This window comes from Chiloscyllium plagiosum, unplaced genomic scaffold, assembly GCF_037043375.1.
Source record: "Chiloscyllium plagiosum isolate Xiang-an unplaced genomic scaffold, Cpla_swu_hap1 HiC_scaffold_12, whole genome shotgun sequence".
NCBI lineage: Eukaryota > Metazoa > Chordata > Chondrichthyes > Orectolobiformes > Hemiscylliidae > Chiloscyllium > Chiloscyllium plagiosum.
The window spans coordinates 43,127,439-43,148,544 of NW_028270150.1; the positions used below are offsets into that span (position 1 = coordinate 43,127,439).

At 39.5% G+C, this 21,106-nt stretch overlaps 1 protein-coding gene across 6 annotated transcripts in view; it reads left to right on the forward strand.

Annotated features, from left to right (window-relative positions):
- The window catches only part of pou2f1a (POU class 2 homeobox 1a), a 202,138-nt gene that overhangs the window by 45,817 nt on the left and 135,215 nt on the right, over positions 1-21,106 (forward strand). For 2 of the 6 annotated variants that reach the window (XM_087992724.1, XM_087992725.1), the window contains exon 2: positions 11,506-11,613. The exons of 3 other annotated variants lie outside the window; for them this stretch is intronic. Coding sequence is in view for 1 of the 3 variants with exons in the window: in XM_087992722.1 (XP_087848848.1) it covers positions 17,694-17,724 (31 nt within the window). In the remaining 2 variants the exon portion in view is untranslated. Of the gene's footprint in view, positions 1-11,505; positions 11,614-17,500; positions 17,725-21,106 lie in introns of those variants that run through there. One more of the 6 variants, XM_087992722.1, reaches the window with a different exon arrangement.

The following is a 21,106-nucleotide window of genomic DNA, read 5'->3' on the forward strand; positions in this document are numbered from 1 at the left end:
GGATCTAAATAGTACAATATGTAAGGGAGAACCCTGGATATGGTGTATTTAGATTTCAAGAAGACTTTTGATAAGGTCCCACCTCAGCAGCTAGGGTGGGCCAAATTAAAGCACATAGGATTAGGGGTGACTTACTGGCATGGATTAACATTTAGTTGTTAGTTCAGAAACAGACAGTAGGAATAAGCGGGTTTTTTGGACGGCAGTGACCGTTTGAGAAACAAAAAGCAGAAGTATTATTTAAGTGGTGATGTATTGGGAAATATGGATGTAAGAGATCTGAATGTCATTGTGTACCAGTCAATAAAAGTAAACCAGTAGGTGTAGCAAGCTATTAGGAAGTCAAATGGTACGTTGACCTTCATTGCAAGAGGATTTCGGTTCAGAAATTGGGATATCTTCCTGCAGTTGTACAGGGCCTTGGTAAGACCGTACCTGGAGTATTGTGTGCAATTTTGGTCTGCCTACCTAAGAGAGGATATGCTTGCAGCAAAGGATCATTAGCCTGGGTGTCTGTGCTGTTGTTTAACTGGTTCAAAGAGTGTGGTGCTGGAAAAGTGCAGCCGGTTAGGCAGCATCCGAGGAGCAGAATTGATCTTTCGGGCATAAGCCCTTCATCAGGAACCAAATTGATCCTGTGTGGTTGGAGGGTCCCAAGGCTCTGGGATCAATGTGGATTTCACCAGTTTCCTCATTTCCTCCCCCCCCCCCCGCCACCTTATTCCTAGATCCAACCTTCCAACTCTGCACCATCCTCTTGACTTATCTTAGCTGTCCATTTGTTTGGTCCTTCTTCCTGAGATTCGTACACAATTGATGCAACTGCAATGTGTCAACTTCTGTGAACAACAGCCAAATTTTATTAAGCAAATACAGTACAAACTTTGGAGAAACTCTTAACACTTTTCGCCATGCTTGCGAAGCGTGTCGAGAGGTCTCTCTGAACAAAGGACACCGCTCTTCCTTTATAAAAAATCTTTACATCGCACTCAGTAATGCCCACAAGACAACCCCCAGCCATCCCCCCCACAGTCACATGCCACTCCAGACGCAATGCAGTGACCTGATAATCTCCAGAAACAATATAATGTAAATTATCCCTTAATGGTCAAACCGATTGCAAATTGTTTTTTTAACTACAAGGAGTTGTCAAAATTCCAACTATACTGTTCTTATTGATTTCTGAATAGGGGATGAAAATGTAAATAGTAGGAGATGACAATGTAAATGGCTTTTGAATAACTAGGAAATGGCCATGTAAATGGTTTTGAATGCCAAGAGATGGGAATGTTTTCCTTACATTCTATCTGTAGAACAGAGACATTCAATTTCCTGTAGGTGAGCAAAGCAAATTAGCTCTTTAATATCACACATCTTACTTCCCACCTATCCGCTCCATCATCCTCTCCAACCTATCACCTTCACCCCAACTTCAACTACCTATGGCATTCTCAGCTACCTTGACCGCCATTTCCCCCCTGTTTTAAAAAATTCTCAAGGTCAGGTTCGTAGGAGAGTAGTCTGACACAGAACAAACGACCAAGAGGCGAGTCTGCTAGAATATGAGCATTTTATTCCCCGCAGCGTCGCCACAACCAGGTCTCATACTTACAACGGGTCTGGCTTATACTCACTCTACATGTTACCGGAACTGGGAGCCGTCAGTTCTCGTAGAGCGGTTGCCAACAACCCACGCTCGGCGGTTAAACGTAACCCCGGAGCAGACTCCCGGGTCTGGCTTATACTCACTCTACATGTTACCGGAACTGGGAGCCGTCAGTTCTCGTAGAGCGGTTGCCAACAACCCACGCTCGGCGGTTAAACGTAACCCCGGAGCAGACTCACCGAACTGGAGACTTTTCCAGCTGATATACTCTTTTCCAGATATAAACATTCATGTGAACAGCAGAGCAAGGCTAAAAAACACATTCCATTCTGGTTACATACAGATAAGAAGATTCACACGGGGAGGTGTGTAATAAGATTCACACGGGACTAAGCAACACCTCCATTCCGGTTAGATTCACACATGTATTGGGACATAATTTTAACCCTTTCACCACCCCCCCCCCCCCCACCTCGCTCAGCCACACCTCACTCCCATGTATCTCTCAGCCCCTTTTGGCCACTCCCTCATTCCTGATGAAGTGTTTGTGCCCGAAACATCGATTCTCCTGCTCCTCGGATGCTGCCTGACCAGCTGTGCTTTTCCAGCACCACACACTTTGACTCTGATCTCCAGCATCTGCAGTGCTCACTTTCTCCCTGTTGTAGAGCTTTTTGAGCATTTTTCTAAGAATGTATTTGCTTTTCACATTTCTCTGTGTATATGCAGTCAAATATTATAAACTCAACCAGGGGAAAAAGTGTTCCAACTTTTGGAGATGATTGAAGTGCTATATATTTTAACTGTCTCTTCAACTCCACAAAACCCAGCAGGGGTTGTTTTCTTTAGAGCAGAGAAGCCTGAGGGGGGGTTCTGATTGAGGTGCCACAACATGTTCTTTAATTCACAGGATGAAGGGCTCACTGGCTAAGCCAGCATTTATTGCCCAGACTGCAGTTAAGAGTCAACCACATTGCTGTGGATCTGAAGTTACATTTAGGCAAGACCAGGTAAAGACAGCAGTTTCTTTCCTTAAAGGGCATTCGTGAACAACATGACTATTTCTGACAACAGACAGTGGATTTATGGTCATCATTAGATTTTTAATTCCAGATTTTTTTTTCCATTGAATTCAAATTCCATTATCTGCCTCAGTGGGATTTGAACCGGGCACCCAGACATTAATTGGGTCTATCCTGAAGAAGGGCTTATGCCCGAAACGTTGATTCTCCTGTTCCCTGGATGCTGCCTGACCTGCTGCACTTTTCCAGCAACACATTTTCAGCTCTGATCTCCAGCATCTGCAGACCTCACTTTCTCCTCTGTGGATAACAGCCCAGCAATAATACCACCAAGCCATCACTCTCCTTTTATTCAGAGACACATAAGGGTCATAGAGATGTACAGCACTGAAACAGACCCTTTGGTCCAACTCGTCCATGCCGATCAGATATCTCAACCCTGTCTCGTCCCACCTGCCAGCACCTGGCCCATATCCCTCCAAACCCTTCCTATTCAGATACCCATCCAGATGCCTTTTAAATGTTTTAATCATACTGGCCTCTACCACTTCCTCTGGCAGCTCATTCCATACACATACCACCCTCTGCATGAAAAAGTTGCCCCTTAGGTCTCTTTTATCTTTCCCCTCTCACCCTAAACCTATGCCCTCTAGTTCTGGACTTCCCCACCCCAGGGAAAAGACTTTGTCTATTTGTCCTATCCATGCCCCTCATGATTTTATAAACCTCTGAAGTCAACCCTCAGCCTCCGACACTCCAGAGAAAACAGCCCGTGCCTATTGAACCTCTCCCTTTAGCTCAAATCCTCCAACCTTGGCAACACATAGACAGGAGAGGTAGGCAGTAACCTTAGTGAAGAAGGTTTGAATTACTAGGAGGACACAATTTGGAGGAAGGGAAAGGGAGGTTCAGAATGGATTTGAGGAGAAATGTTTTCATCCGTATGGTTATGGGTATCCTGCACCCACTGTCTAACATAGTGGTAGAGGCAGGAAACCTCAAGAGATTTTAAGATGAACATAGAAATGCCATAATATACAAAGCCAATGGCCAAGTGCTGGAAACTGGGATTAGATTAGATGGATGTTTAATGACCGTTGGGAGCACGATGTTGGAAGGGCCTCTTTCTGTGTGTAAAAACTGTGATTCCGTAACTTATGAAAATTTTAATCATCAAAGAACTGATACTGAGTTACATGTTGGCCTGTCATCCTAGAGTCTTAAAAGAAGTGGCTAGTCACTTGAGGAAGGGTCACCAAACTGGAAATGTTAACTCTGATTTCTCTTCACCGATGCTGTCAGACCTGCTGAGCTTTTCCAGCAACTTCTGTTTTGTTACTAATTTGCATCATCTGCAGTTCTTTCGGTTTTTATTTGACTAGTCAGATGGTGATGTATTGGTTTTGATTTTCCAAAACTCTCCTGATCTGGGGGTAGTCTCATCATATTGAAAGATGTCAAATGTAACTCCTTTTATTTAAGAAATAAGAGAGACAGAAAGGAGGGAGCTGCAGGCCAGTTAGCTTAACATCTGTCAAAGGGAAAATGAAGTTATTATTAAATAAGTTATAATAAGGCACTTGGATAAGTTCAAGTTAATCAGAAAGAGTCAAATTGGCTATGAGAGAGGGAAATCATGTTTGATCAATCTAGATATTTTCTAATCAACTTGTTCAGCGACGTTATTAATATACGTAAGGTGTGGATGGAGCTTGAACCTGAGCCTCGGGCTCAGAGGTAGAGACATTACCACTGCACCACAAGAACCCTTACTTGACCGATCTGCTGGAGTTCTTTGACCTATATCTGCTCCTGATTTATATGTTTACCTATTAAAATATTTCTCTCACTGTCTTTCCCCTTATTTTGAAATTGTTTCCCCTGTTTTGAGTTTCTTTAATCTGGGGAAGCATCTTGCCTCCATCTACCCAATCTGGTTCTTTAAGTATTTTAAAGATTTCAATGAGAACATCTCACATTCATTGGCCAATATTCTCTAAAGTTTCAATGTCCAAACCATTGATATATATTATAAGCAGCTAGTGCCATGTTCTATTCCTTGTGGTACTTCACTAGTTATATACTGCCAACATGAAAGTAATCCATTTATTTCTACTTGGCTAACCCTTAATCCATGTGCTTTAATTTTGCTAACCTTACTGCTCTGGGGATCTTTATCTATTTCCACTGAGTGGAGATTGTAGAACTAGGTGGTCTAGCCTAAAAATTAAGGCCAGACCATTCGGGAGGGATGTTATGAAGCACTTCTACACCCAAAGGGTAGTCTAAGTGTGGAACACTCTTCCACAAATGGCAATTAGATCAGTTGTTAGTTTTAAATCTGAGATAAAAGTATTAAGGGATATGGGCCAAGGGCAGGTACATGAAGTTGGGCCACAGATCAGCCATGATTTCGTTGAATGGTAGAATAGACTGGTAGGGCTGAAAGACCTAGTGCTGTTCCTATATAAAAAGCCTTTTGAAATCCAAGAATACTACATCTACTGATTTATTTTGTATCAATTTTCTTGATAACAAACTCAAAACAAAACCTCCCAACAGCTTTGTGAATCATGACTATACCCAATCATGCTGCCTGAATTGCTGTGCTCTTCCAGCACCACTGATCCATATACCCAATCAGATCATAGCTTATTTTCAGCTCAAAATGTTGGAGGTGGAGTAGGCAGCATTTGGCCTTCTGTGTCCTGGCTTGTCCTCTTCACCTGCATTTTTCATCCTTGTTCCTTTTCCTTCTACCTCTTTTTTTTCAAACCTACCTGATAAAGTGAGCTGTTTGGGAGGAGGTGGCTTTGATGGGCTTCGGAGCAACAACGGTGTTTTCAGAGGCGGCATATGCATGCCTGTGAAGCCAGGAGTGGGGCTCTCGCTCCTGTCGGCGGCATAACATGGGCTGGTGTAGCCTGGAGCGGGGCACTTACTCAGCAGCATGCCATGGACTGGGAAGTCTGGAACAGAATACACTCGGCCGCATGACATGGGCTGGTGTAACCTGGAGAAGGACACTCTCTTGGCGGCATGGTGTGGGCTGGAAAGTCCAAAACAAGATACTACCAGCAGTATGCTGTAGCAATGGAGAAGGAAAGCGAGACTCTCTTTGAGTTTTTTTAATTCGAAGTTAATGTGAATGGTGCTTATGTACGAGCAACGGGATCCAATTTTCTGTGTGAGAATGAAGGCTGTTCGTTTGTCTGATTGTCCGTTCATTCATTTCCATTTATCATCTGTTTTTTAGCATTTTCCCTACTACAGCGCAAGGTTAACGTGTCAGTAGTTACATGCCTTCTGCTTTTCTCCACTTCTTAGTAGTGGTTTGATGTTTATATTTAGGGGAGGTGACAGCCTATTGGTACTATTGCTGGACTGTTAATCCAGAGAGGAGAAAGTGAGGTCTGCAGATGCTGGAGATCAGAGCTGGAAATGTGTTGCTGGAAAAGCGCAGCAGGTCAGGCAGCATCCAGGGAACAGGAGAATCGACGTTTCGGGCATAAGCCCTTCTTTAGGAACCATATTGATTCCTGAAGAAGGGCTTATGCCCGAAACGTCGATTCTCCTGTTCCCTGGATGCTGCCTGACCTGTTAATCCAGAGATCCAGCTAATGTTCAAATCCTACCATAGCAGATGGTGAAATTTGTATTCAGTTAAACAAAATCTGTAACGAAGAGTCAAATGATGATCATGAAGCCATTGTTGTTTGTCAGGAAAAACATATGTGGTTCACTGTCCTTTAGGGAAGGTAATCTGTCATCCTTACATGGTCTACATCTAACTCCAGACCTACAGCAATGTGTTGACTCCTAGCTGCCATCTTGGCAGTTAGGGATGGGCAATAAAATGCTGGCCTACCTAGTGATGCCATCATCCTGTGAATGAATAATTAAAAGAAAGCTCCTGTTTACATTCCAAAATTTATAGAATTTTGGAAGATGATTACTAATGCATCAATTATTTCGACAGATACCTCTTTCAACTCTGGTATATCAGATATCAAGTCCATATATTCATCAACCTTCAATTCAATTAATTCCTCAACCAAATCTTCTTACATGTACTGATTTTGTTCAATTCCTCATTCTCGGTGTTATTTGTGATGTAAAGTGTGTGATTTTTATTTTAGAGTCAGATTTTAATTTAGCAGCATATGGGTTTTGGTTATTATCATGACTGTTTCTGGAACCATATTGTTTTTGTAAGCAGTAAAAGAGAGGGTGTTGCTGGGATGTTAGAAATTTGATTTTTATTGGGATCGCTTTATGATAGGACTGAGGAAAGTGAGGACTGCAGATGCTGGAGATCAGAGTCAAAAGTGTGATGCTGGAAAAGTACAGCAGGTCAGGCAGAACCAAGGAGCAGGAGAATCGACATTTTGGGTCTAAGCCCTTCATCAGGAATTGGGAATTCCTTCCTGCTGAAGTGTTCATGCTCAAAACATTGATTCTCCTGCTCCTCGGATGCTGCCTGACCTGCTGTGCTTTCTCGCACCACACTCTTGACTGCGAAACAGGAAGCAAGCTAATGTTTCTAAGAATCAAGGATTATTTTAATTTTGCTTAGGCTAAAAACCCGCAGCTCGGAAAACTTTTTATCAGTTCCTAAAAACCTTGATTGAAGGAGATCGATGAAACACTTTGTCTGAGAAAAAGGTGTTAGTTTGGAACTGTTAGGAAATAGCTGAAAATGTGTTGCTGGAACAGCGCAGCAGGTCAGGCAGCATCCAGGGAACAGGAGAATCGACGCCTCGGGCATAAGCCCTTCCTCAGGAGGTAGGGCTTATGCCCGAGGCGTCGATTCTCCTGTTCCCTGGATGCTGCCTGACCTACTGCGCTGTTCCAGCAACACATTTTCAGCTCTGATCTCCAGCATCTGCAGACCTCACTTTCTCCTCAAAGACTGTTAGGAAATAGGTCACCTCAGTGTTTCATTTGAAACTTTCAGCCTCAATGCGTTTGATTATAACCCTGATATTCAAACTTGAGAAAATCTAAGCCCATTTATGTGACTAATCAAGAAAAGAGCTACCAAACTCCATGAGCACGAATTGAAAGAAATTGTTAAGTTAAACTGCTAGATATGGTTAAGAAGTCAAATCTCTCTCTCTCTGGTATTTAAGTACTGTAAAGCGGTCATGTTGGGATAAATAGGATTGTATATTTACTGTGTTTTGAAATCTTTCAAGTTGTGTTAGATGTGAATAACTTGGTTTGTTGTATTTTATCTTTTGCCTAATACGCTTCTCTTTTATTGTTAAGACATTGCAGTGCTGTCTGCTAATGTTTTAATGAAAGACATCTTGTTAAATAAACAAACACTTAAGTCAACTTTTAGTTTGGGATCTGAGTTGTCCAGTAATAACATCAGCTGGGCTCATAACACCTCATGGATATCTAATTCTGGGAGATTTCTTGTATCATCCTCAAAGAAGAAAGACACAACTGAATCACTTATCTGCCGATTCTCTATTCCCCATTATAAATTATCCAGATATTACTTATAATAGAACCATATTTGTCTTGGCTAAATGTTTCCTAATTATATATCTTGAGAAACATTTGCTGCCAATTTCTATGTTTGTGCTAGTTTACATTTGTATTCTATTCCCACTTTATTAGCATCTTGGTTCTCCTTTGCTGTATTCTAAAATTATCCTGTCCGTAAGGTTTATTACTGTTTGTGGCAAGCTTATGGACCTTTTTCTTTCAATCTTACATAATCCTTAATTTCCTTTGTTTGCCCACAATCAACTGGGGCTGTTTTGTTTTATTTGATTAAAAATCACATAACACCAGGTTATAGTCGCAACAGGTTTATTTGGAAGTACTAGCTTTCGTAGCACTGTTCCTTCAACAGGTAGCTAGCTGACGAAGGAGCAGTGTTCCAAAAGCTTGTACTTAGAAATAAACCAGTAGGACTATAATCTGGTGTTGTGTGATTTTTAACTTTGTCAATCCACTCCAACCTCCGCTTTATGTTTTATTTGAGCCTTGAGAGAATGTATAATTGCTTTTAACTGATGTCATAATTATTTAAAAACTATCCATTGCCTATGCTCCTTCCTACTTTTTAATTGTTCTGCTCAACCTCAGCCAATTTTCTCATCATACCTTTGTCATTTCCTTTATTGAAGTTTAACTCAGTGGTTTAAGTTTGAACTACCTCAGATTTTACATTATGTTTGAAAAGTATCATGATGTAGTCACTCATCCAGCAAGATTAATAGTCTGTTTTTTTTAAAACAAGATTTATAATATAATTTCATTTGCCACTTTCCTACTTATTGTTAGCAGCTTTACTTCCTTCCGATTTGAGCTACCCTTAGATTCCTATCCCTCTGACAAACTAGTTTTAAGCCTACACAGTAGCCCTGGAAAATCTCACTGCCTGTATTAATCAATTTCATGTATAATGTAAAATGTAAATTATTGTAATCTCTATGCATTCTCTATGCTGTTTATGAAAGCTCATTGTGAATATATAAGCTTTCAGAAGTTAGTCAGTGTTAATTTTACAAAATGATCATTCCAGTTTGTGATTACTGGTTTTAGATGGGAATTGGGGCAAAGTGTCAAGAGAAATAATGTTAGATGCAAGACTATTGCTAGCAGTGTTTTTGTTGAAGTATGAGTACTAATTTTACTTTCTGAACTGAAAGACTAGTTTACTGTCAAAGATAAAATGACATATGAGGATGGTCCACAAGATGAACGCAAAAGCACCGGATGCCATGGAAAGTCCCATGCCGTGCCTTAAGTACAAATTGGAAAAATTGTCTTGGCAAATGAATAGTAAATGACCATGAATACAGGTTAATCTGCTATAACACATTTGCTAATGTGAATTTGCTGTAACATGATTGATGAATTGGGAACACTGTTTCTAAAGTGTGAACTTTTAAAACTTGTGTTGGCTGTAACACAATTACATCGCCAACACTTTAAGCGCAATTTTTTTATAATGCAGTGTTGCACAAGAACACAACTATTGCGTTAGAGAAGTATTTTCTCTCCTGAGGAGTGAATAGTAAAGACACGCTGGTGAAAATGGCCAGTAACTGGAGCATACTGGTAAATATTTATACCAGAAATTTCCATTTTAAAATACTACAAAGGCAACTACACTTATACATATTTATTGTGAAAGTAATTTGAAAATAAAATTGCGACTAAAGGAATGTGTCCATCTGCAGGACTTGAAATAGATAGGTTGATAGATGTATGTATTTGTGTTTACAGTTGCACTGTGACAAAACAAAACAGTTCAGTTCAAAAATACTTTCAGATCGATACTCTAAACATCCACTGATTGACTAAAACAAACCTCTTGTGGTAAATATGCTTGAGTCATTGATACGCATTGTTTTGGGACGGAGGTTGGGCTTTGTGATGTATAATGATAATAAGCAATGTCTAGTAATTTCAAATCATTTGGAGCATCTTTGTTGCTCCTAACATCTGTTCTGCAAACTCACCAGTTTCATTCATCCATGATAAAGTTATTATTGCTGAAAATAGCTTTATTGTTTTGATGTCACAAACTGTATAAGACGAAGATTTCCAAAGTGAGGACTGGGACCTGAAGTTGGGTCATGAAATCTGAAGCAGTAGGGCTGCCTTAGAGTTCAGGCCAAGGAACAACAGTTGCATTTTTGATCTAACAGGTCTCCACTCTCTCAGTTTTCACTGATGAGTAGTAACAATTTTTAAGGCTTAAAATGGTGTCTTAGTGGGAAGTGTTTGGGAAGTATAAGGCACAAGGTAATTCCTCTTAAATCTCCATGAGGACTTCTGTGGGTAATAGAAGAAGATTGGGAACTTGCCTTCACAGACCTTACAAAGATATTTCCTTGTGAGAGGAGTGAGAAGTACGGCATACTATTTAACATAAGAGGCCGTGCGTTTAATGAGGAACTGAGGAGAATTTCTTTTCTCTGAGGGATGTGAATGTGGAATTGGGGCCACAATCAAGTTAGCTATGATCTGTCTTATTAGATGGTAGAGTTGGATCGTGGGATCAAATATTCCTTCTAATTTTTATGTTCATATTTCATAGTCATGCAGCATGAAAACAACCTCTTTGGTCCAACTAGTCCATGCTGACCATGTTCCCAATGGATAGGATAAATAAACAAAGTCTCTTCCCTGGGTTGGGAGAACTAGAGGGCATAGGTTTAGAGTGAGAGGGGAAAGATATAAAAGAGACCTAAGGGGTAACTTTTTCACGCAGTGGGTGGTACGTGTATGGAATGAGCTGCCAGAAGTAGTGGAGGCTAGTATGATTGTAACATTTACAAGGCATCTGGGTGGGTACGTGAATAGGAAGGGTTTAGAGAGATATGGGTCGGGTGCTGGCAAGTAGGATTAGTTTGGGTTGGGATATCTGGTTGGCATGGACGAGTTGGACCGAAGGGTCTGTTTCCATGCAATACATCTCTGAGTAATTCCTGTGTTTGGCCCACATCCTTCCAAGCCTTTCCTGTTCATGTAATTATCCAAATGTTTTTTAAACATTGTGACTGTACCTGCAGCTACCACTTCCTCTGGAAGTTCATTCCACACATGAACCACTGCATGAAAAAAGTTGCCCCTCATCTCTTTTTTTTAAGTTCTTCTCTCACCTTAAAAAAATGTTCCCTAGTTTTCAACTCCCCCACCCTCCGGAAAAGACCCTTGTTATTCACCTTGTTATTCATGTCCCTCATGATTTTAAAAACTTCTGTAAGGTCACTCCCAACCACCTATGCTCCAGTGAAAAATATCCCAGTCTATCCACCTATTTTATAACTCAAACCCTCCATTCCTGGCAACATTCTGGTAAATCTTTTCTGAACCCTCTCTAATTTAATAATATCCTTCCTATAGCAGGGTGACCAGAACTGCGCACAGTACTCCAGAAGAGGCCTCACCAACTTCCTGCACAACCTCAACATGATGTTCCAACTCCTATACTCAAAGGACTGCGTAATAAAGGCAAGCGCGCTAAACACCTTCTTAACCACCCTCCCTACCTGTGATCCAACTTTGAAACAATTGTGTTCCTCAACCCTAGGTCTGTCTTTTCTATAATGCTACCCAGGCCTCTACTACTAATTGTATAAGTCCTACCCTTGTTTGTTTTACCAAATACAATACCTGGCATTTCTCAAAATTAAACTCCATCTGCCACTCCTCAGCCTATTGACACAATATCTTGTGGTTTTGTTGTAAATCTGTTACTTGACAGGATGGGGTTGTTGCGGGCTAGGTTAGCATTTATTGTCCATCTGAATTTCCCATGAGGAACTGGTGATGAGCTGCCACCTTGAAACATTGTGGCCCTTGGGATATAGGGAAACCCACAGTGCTGTTGTGAAAGGAATTCCAGGACTTTGAACCAACAACAATAAAGAAACAAGTCAGTTTGTTTTGTGGCTTGAAAGATCACTTGCGGGTATTGGCGGGATCATGCTCATTCTGCTGTTATCCATTTAGGTGATAGAATTCATAGATTTGGACTAAGGAGGCCTTGACAGAATAGATAGGGCTGCTGTGCCATTGTTTTTTGCGCTGCCTAGGTTGATGTTTGATGCTGTGTCCGGTTTCATTCCTCTTTGTCTTTTGTTTCAGAGGTCATTTAAGGGTATACTACATTGCTGTGGATCTGAAGTCACATAACAAAGCAAAGTGGGATTTCTTTCACTAAAGGGCATTAGTGAACCAGATGGATATTAGACAAATTTTTAATTCCAGATTTATTTAACATAAATTCCATTAACTGTCTTGGTAGGATTTGAACTGTCAGGGAATTAGCCTGGGCGTGTAGTTTACTAGTGCAGTGATATTGTGACTACCCAGCATTTCCCCTTCAGTTCCTCATGAAGACCTCCTATTTTCAATTTCAATGAGTGTGTAATATGACTAAGGTAAAGAGTGCATGAGGTGGTTCTTTGCTTGTACTGCACAACCTTGAGTAATGGTACAAATTAACCCCTATCTTTTGGCGAAAATAGCCTTTTTCATATAATATGATGTAATTTGATCTGGGTTTTGGCCAAAAAATCTGAACTCTTTCTACTTACTACACCCTCTCTGCTGAAATCATGCATCTTGTAGTACAAACCTATTTCGGCTAAGCAAAGACATGCCAGAGAATTCCTAGAGGCCTGGCACTCCAACCACAACGCCATAAACAAATACATAGATCTAGATGCCATCTATCAACCCCACAGAAAACGAACAGGAAACGACATCAACACAAACCCCAGGAACCCCATCCAGGACAAACATATAAATAGAAAGCAGGAGACAACAGCTTCGCTTCACTTGGAGGTCGCCACTGGTGATGATACCTAGCCAGGTAATGAAACGTCTGGATATCAAACCTACAGCTCAGCGAGCAAACGTACACCCCAAAACTATTTATTCATAGAATCATAAAATAGTTCACCATCAAAGGTAACTGTTCAACTCCATGTGCCTGTGCAAGTTAACTTGTTGTCAAAGTTACCACCTCACTAATGCATGCAGTGCTCCTGTCAGGAGAAAGTGAGGTCTGCAGATGCTGGAGATCAAAGATGGAAATGTGTTGCTGGAAAAGCGCAGCAGGTCAGGCAGCATCTAGGGAACAGGAGAATCGACGTTTCGGGCATTAGCCCTTCTTCAGGCTCCTGTCAGCCCACCTTCTAATGTGGCAACATAGCATCAAGAAAAAATAGCAGATATGTGGTCTAATTCACTCTTATAATTGTTGAGCCTTAAGCAGTCTCCAAAATTTACCTCCTCAGAATCGCTGTTACAATACCTGCCTGTGAGCCAGAATCTCTGGATTCAAATTCTACTCAGAACTTGATAATCAAGCAAGGGCATTTTTTTTTTTGCAAAACCAAACAAGTTGCATAATAACTATTTAAATCTTTCTAATACATGCCAAGGGTGGGAGAGGTTTCTTGTTACCAATGAAATAAAAATAAAATTGGATCCTCTACCACAGCTCCAAACTACAACATGCATGTAAAAGTACATGTTACCATAGTAACTATGAACTCCTGTAATGTGCCACCACATTTTTTTTATTCCATTTGAACTTCGTGTGAAATTATGTTAGGCACTTAAATGACCTTAATATTCACTTTATATGACAAAATAGTGTTTGCTTTTGCTGCAAACACTATTTTGTCATATAAAGTGAATATTAAGGTCATTTAAGTGCCTAACATAATTTCACACTAAGTTCAAATGGAATAAAAAAAAATGTGGTGGCACATTACAGGAGTTCACAGTTACTATGGTAACATGTACTTTTACATGCATGTTGTAGTTTGGAGCTGTGGTAGAGGATCCAATTTTATTTTTATTTCATTGCTCTTAATCTGTAGCTGCTGATGTATAAATCAACCGATATAAGGCAGTTAAAGCTAGAAGTTTTTACTTGCAAGAATGAGTAATTGCATGGTTCAATTAAGACAAAACAACGTTTAATTTTATTGCGATGAATGTTAACCAGCCATAATTACAGATTGCTTTTCAAGCTAATTGGAGACTGAAGATCAGAGTCACAAAATCAATATCCGCATAGTTCTGATACTTTTTGGGGTGAAAGGGGATTTTTTTGAATAGTTTCTTCCGTTAATGAATGCTGTAATTGGTGTTGCTTGCTTTGCGGTCACGCTCTATAACAAATCAAATATGAAAATGACCTCCTTAGCAAAGACATCTGGTAATATAATTATGGTAACTTGGTGGCTTTGTATGGTTTGCTAAATGGGGTTCCACCTGTTTTGTTTAAAGAACAAAAACATATTTGGGGAGGAAAATAACTGCTGTAAATCTGTTTTGCTTGTCTATTTTGAATAAGTGCAATAATCACAGTTTTTCAAGTATTATGGTACAGAGTAATGCTTTTATTTCTGAAAAGGAATATGTTTTCAGTACCAAAAGGTATCAGAGATGTCAAATGTAGTCTTTTTCACTCCATGCTGTCCAGAAGTGTTTATCCTTAGAGCATCTGTGCAACCGATTTTCAGCAAGATTACTTTGGGGTGAATTTTAATATTTATTCGGCAGTGGTTTAATTTGTTATTAATTGTGGATTTAGCACAAAGGAAGGGCATTTAGTTCCAAAAGGGGGTAGCTAGGAGATGGGAAGGGACATTAAATTGGATGGAGTGGAGGTGTACCAGATCCCACTGGGATCTGGCTTCTTCTGGTATGGGCAGGAAAGCCAGTGGCCAGCCTTTTGGATATTTTCTGTGTCACAAGAACCTATGAGTCGAAAAGTGTAGCACTGGAAAAGCATAGCAGGGTCTGGCAGCATCCAAGGAGCAGGAGAGTCATCATTTCGGGCATAAGCCCTTGATCAGAAGCGAGATTATCCTGCTCCTCGGATGCTGCCTGACCTACTGTGCTTTTCCAACACCACACTTTTCTCAAGCATCTGCAATCCTCACTTTCACAAGAACCTATGTCCAACCTTTTCACCCTGCTGTTAATTAACACTTAAGAGTCAAATTAAGGATTGTATAAGGGCATCTGTCTGCAGGTATGTCTTAATGAAAACCACCTGGAGGTAAAATGAGCTTGGACTGCTTGTCACCTGGGGTTAAGGAGTATCCTCAATCATAGGCGCATATCAAGGGCATGGATAGAGTCAGGATGCTAGCTTCTGAGATTTAGCCCCATCATTGTTTCTGACCCCCTGGACCCCCACTCCCCCAACCTCTACCTCCCGGAAGCTTGCTGCAAGATAATCTTCCCTGAAAACCACATGTAGATGAACAAGTACATGCACACACTGGAGGGAATGATGTCAGATTCAACTTGCCCCAGTCTCTCAAAGTATTTTGATCCTTAAATAATTATGGTGACATGTTTCTAAGAATTTGTTTTACTAATAGTTCAAAGACTGTTGAGAAAATAATTGTTCTGTATATCGGAATCTGTCATCCACTGTGAATGGTGATTACTACCTATTGATATAGGTTTATGATGATTCAAATGGGGTTTGCAGTTATTTAAAAAAACCTGCTCCAACATCTAATGACACACCTCCAGGATGGGGAGGTGTTAATCCCAGAGTTTCTACCTCAGACATAGGGACACTGCCACAACAGCAGATGAGGTTACAATTACTTTAATCAACCCATTTAGATATGTTATGTCACATGTTCTGGGGCCAGGCAGGATTCAAACTTGGACTTTCTGGCTCAGAAACATGAGGGAAATGATCAAATCAATACTAAATAAGGCTTGCAGCTATTTTAATCACCCCATTCAGACATGTACATATTTAGGACAGGTGGAACTTGAACCCAGGCCTTCAGGATTAGAGTTAGGAGGAATTTAGGTTTGTATGTTCCTCTGTTAAGTTACCAGTTCTATGTACAACAATATTTGGCTTTGTGTTCATGTATTTTCTATGGAAGAACTAATGTAGACAGTATCTCTTAACATCAGGAGCTTACAAACTTTAAACATATTGGCTAGGGTATTTTCACAAAAGACATTGGGTGGAATTTAACATAAATGATCAAATGTGGAATTGAAAGCTAATCTGATGGTGACCATGAAATCATTGTTGTAAAATCCCATCTGCTTGACTGAGTTTCTTAAGAGAAGGAAATCAGTTGTCCTTACCTGATCTGGCTTGCATGTGACTCCAGGTCGACAGCAGTATGTTTGACTCTTAACTACTTTCTGAAATGGCCTAGTAAGCCATACAGTTCAATGGTAGATATAACAACATACCTTTAAAATATATACTATGTCTGTATACTTCCATGAGACGTGTTCATGGTATCATCATTGAATCGCAGCATGTGATCCAAGTGTATAACGATCATATACTTCATGTTAACTGAGATCATTTGAAGCATGACTTGCTAACATGCCCATGAAACATAGAAGAATCTTGGAATTCCTCCAGTACAGAAAGTGGGTATTCGTCCCACTGAATCTGCACCAACTTTCAGAAGAGAATTCCCCCCTCCCCACCCAAAAACCATTCCTGTTATCTCAGATTTACCATGGCTGAACCATCTAGCTTGCACATCTCTAGACATGATAGGACAATTTAACATGGCCAATCCATCTAACCTGCACATTTTTGGACTGTGGGAGAAAGCCAGAACATTGATGAAAACCTATGCAGACACAGAAAATATGCAAACACCACACAGTCACCCAAGGCTGGCATTGAAATCTGTGAGGCAGCAGTGCTAGCCACTGTGAAGATAATATTTTTGTATATTAGTGAACTGTAATAAATGTCTGTTGGATTCTTCACATTATCTACGTCTAGTTTTGTTTAATGAGGGACAGCATAAGTATTGTCAACTCACATTTAAAATATCTTTTTCAACGAAAAACTGAGATCAAAATTGACAACAAGTTCTTGCCTTGCTCGTGATGCACACTTCCCATGAAAATTTTTTTAAAAACTTTAAGGAGATTTTCTCTTCTTTAGCTCATGGTATATATGAGGGTGTTAACATAAAATTTCTAGGTTTGTTAAAAAGTTATGCTACTGTTGAAGTCATGAGTCTTTTTTGTAGTATGCTAATTGGAGATAACTAACGTTTCAATAGGGTGGCTGTTGGCTCATGCGTGCTATTTAAATTTAAATCAACTGTCACAGAGAACTGAGTTTTTGGGCACTAAGCAATTAATATGGAAATGTACTGATAAATATTTATGTAGATGTCCTAATTATACAGTAAACTTAAATGTGCTCTAAAATGAGATTTGTTCAGACATCAAAGGCATGGCTGGCTTGTTAATAGGATATAGATTTGCATAAGGCACTAATCAGGCGTACGCTGATTAAATTTCATTATGGAAACTGCCAGCTGCAATCTTTGTTTCCATTTCATGACAAAAAAGGGGGAACTTTAACGGTTCAGTTGCCTTGACAGTGAGAAACCAGTCAAGCCAGGAAGGCACTCTGCAACAGCTTAAGCTTTTTGATTTTTTTCACAATTGTTGAGATGGTTTAAATCTTGGCAAAGATTGGGAAGAGTTTGTTTTCACCCCCCACCTGTTTCACCGCTCCATACAGTGGATCAACTGAAATTGCCATGTTGGTGGGCAGAGAATTTACTGTAGGTGGTACGTAACTTATTTAGTCAAATAAAATATGGAAATTGGATGAATATGTGCATACTGGGGATTAAAATCTCATTAACAATATACTGAGAAATATTTGGTCAACACTGAATTTTGCAATAGTTCATTTTTTGTAAATATTAGAGAGGAAGCTAATGTCGTGTGCATGTTTATTGTATTTGTAATTAAACAGATTAAATAATCTATCTTCCTTTTTGACGAAAATTGTGAAAATCTATTAAGATTGGTTTGGTTTTTTTTGTCCCTGGAACAAAAGACTGATGTACTTTGGCAACTTTGAATATGAAACATTTTTTAAAAAAGCCTCAAGAGTTCTGTATGGTTGTAATTGAATTTTTGATGATGCACAGAAAGTATTCTTATACCCAGTGCTATCACTGTCTACTTCTAATGCCCAAACATTTTCAAAAAGGTGCTGCTCCTCTTATGATATAATACAGTGCATTTTCATTATTACAGGAAAATTCTGCTTTAATATCGGTGTGTAGTTTATACTGACTGTTTTGGATCCCAAATGGTAACACCTAAAAACTTATAGGTTTGCTAACGTTGAATGGCTTTTTAAAAAGAATTGTATGATGTATATTACCAAAATGATGTTTAACAAGATGTTATCAGAAAAAAATGTGACTTTTATTTTCAAATAAGGTCTTTGGAAATTTTCAGATCGTATTAATATCAGCTATGTTAACTGAGCTAAATTTTATGGATATTGCAGTGCTGGAGATTTTTGTTGAAATTGGACCAGGTACGGGGCCTATAGTTTAAGATGGAAATGGCTATATTGAAATTCTGTGTGCAAGTTAGAATTTACTCTTCAGAGGTTTCGCAATTCAAGTGATTGCAGTAATTTTGTAAAATGAATTATAGAGACCAGAAATCATCTTCTCCCTTGTTACTATGTACATTTTCTGGAATGGTTACCATTGGATGGAAATACTAACAGGATCCCAGTTTTGATTTGCATTTCAGTGAAGGTTAATAGCAGGCATACAAATTTCTATGCAATGCACAGAAGGGTTTTTTGCATGAGGATTTTGACAAGGTTGTTTGGCAGGAAGTTTTGTGTTCTTTTGTGATTGGAGAAAATAGTTTGTGCTGTACTTCATTCAAGTGAAGTAGCTTACAGTATACTTCATTCATTTATAAAAATATTTCCTAGGATTCCTCTGATTTTTAAAAAAAAAATCAATTAAACTGTGGGTTCCTGTATCTTTTTGAATTCTAAGTCTTTATCTTAACCTACAAAAATAAATACATGTCAAAAGTAATTCACTCGCCCTTGAGATATTATGAGTTCACATGAACCACTATTTAAATGCAGCTTAACTATTCCTGTTTTACCTTGACTAGAATGGACAACTAGCATGAGACAAGCCCAGGACATTCTACGCAAGTGCCTTTCTTGCTTGGTGTATATGCATGTGTTAGACAACAGAAATCTGTGTCAAAGCAATGGGACGAATTCAAGAAAGACATAGGGAGAGTACAGAGCAAACCTGTTCCAATAAAGACAATGGGTGGGAGCAACAAATCTCGTGAACCCACAACATCAATGGGTATGCATGTTTGAATAAAGAAAAAAACAGATGCTTTTGGCAAATACCAAGGGCTCAAAATAACTGAAGCCTTAAAGGGACACAGCAAAAAGGGAGCATGAAAGATTAATGGCAGGTAAAATAACAGCAAATCCGAAGTTATTTTACAAATGCATTCAGGAGGAAAGGATAACTTGTGAAAGAGTCAGGCCCATTAAATGCAGTGATAATTTGTGTGTGGAGGTGCAAGACATAGGCAGGAACCTCTTGGAATCCAGTGACTTCTGGAATATTTTGACCAGTACCTCCACTATTCCTGCAGCATTTTTGTTAAAACTCTTGGATTCAGACTACCAGTTCCTAGCTATTTGCCTGCCTTCAGTCCCATTATTTTGTCAAATACTTTTTCAAAAGGGGCCTTGCATGTGTTTAGCTTTTCTCCCCTTAGCACCTTGCTTATCTGCTATCTTTTGAGGTGTTTATCCTGCCCTTCATTGTGAAGACCATTGCAAAATATTGGTTTAAGTTACCTGCTAGTTTTTTGTTGCCCACTATCTACTCCCTATTTATATCCTCTAAGGATCCCAGGCTTGCTTTAGGTATTCTCTTTTCACCAAAGTCACTCTTGCTGTTGTTTTAATCTTCATTGAAAATGCATTTTCAGAATGAGTTTTCTCCATCTTTATTTGTTGGTGTATCTATACAAGAAGAACCCTTAGCTGCTCAAAAATGCAACTCACTGTTGCCACCTTGTGAGTTGTTAAGGATCAGCAATACATTTGGACTTGGCCAGTGATGCCCACTTTCCATGAACAGATTAAAAATATACCTGCCATTTAAACTGCATTCTTTCCATTGACATTGTTTTTAACTCTTAGAAGAAGAGTAAACTCATGGAGGTTTGAAATCAGACAGGAAAAGCTCCTGCATAGGAAAAGTAGCTGAAGTAATTGTTGATCCCTGAGAGATTGGGGAATTAATAATGAGAAACCAGAAAATGTTAGAGACTTTGATCTAGTATTTTGTTCCTACCTTCACCATGGAACAATAGAAAATTCAAGTTTAAAAAGAAGGGCCAAACTTAAAGCAGTCACAAGTGCTGGGAAAACTAATGAAACTAAAGGCTGACAGGTCCCTTGAACCTGGTGTCTTAGAGTAAATGGGTGCATTATTAAAATTTACCAGAATTTCCTGGATTCTGGAAAGATCCCAGCAGATTAGAAAAACCTCAAACATAATTCAAGAAAAAGAAGAGACAGGAAGTGAGGAACTATAGGTTCGTTAGATTAACATCTGTCATTGGGAAAACACTGGAATTCATTATTATTAAGCAACGAGTAGCAGTGCACTTATAAATCATAAAGAAAATTAAGTAGGATCAGCATGGTTTTAGCAGTTGGTAGATGTGTTTGACTAATTTATCGAAGCTCTTTTGTGATGATGCTGTCACTTCAAAAAGGCTAGTTAGTTGTGGGTTTTATATTTGAAGCAAGGCTGATATGTTGATGTTAAGGAGGAGGATGTGCTGGAAATTTTGAAAAACATGAGAATAGATAAGTCCCCTGGACCAGATGGAATATGCTCAAGGTTACTATGGGAAGTGAGGGAAAAGATTGCTACGCCTTTGATGATGATATTTGCATCCTCACTGTCAATTGGAGTAGTGCCAGATAATTGAGGGTGGCAAGTGTTATTTCCTTGTTCAAGAAAGGGAATAAGGATAACCCTGGGAATTACATATCAGTCAGTGTTACATCGGTGGTGGGCAAATTATTGGCGAGGATTCTGAGAGATAGGATTTATTATTATTTGGAAAAGCATAGCTT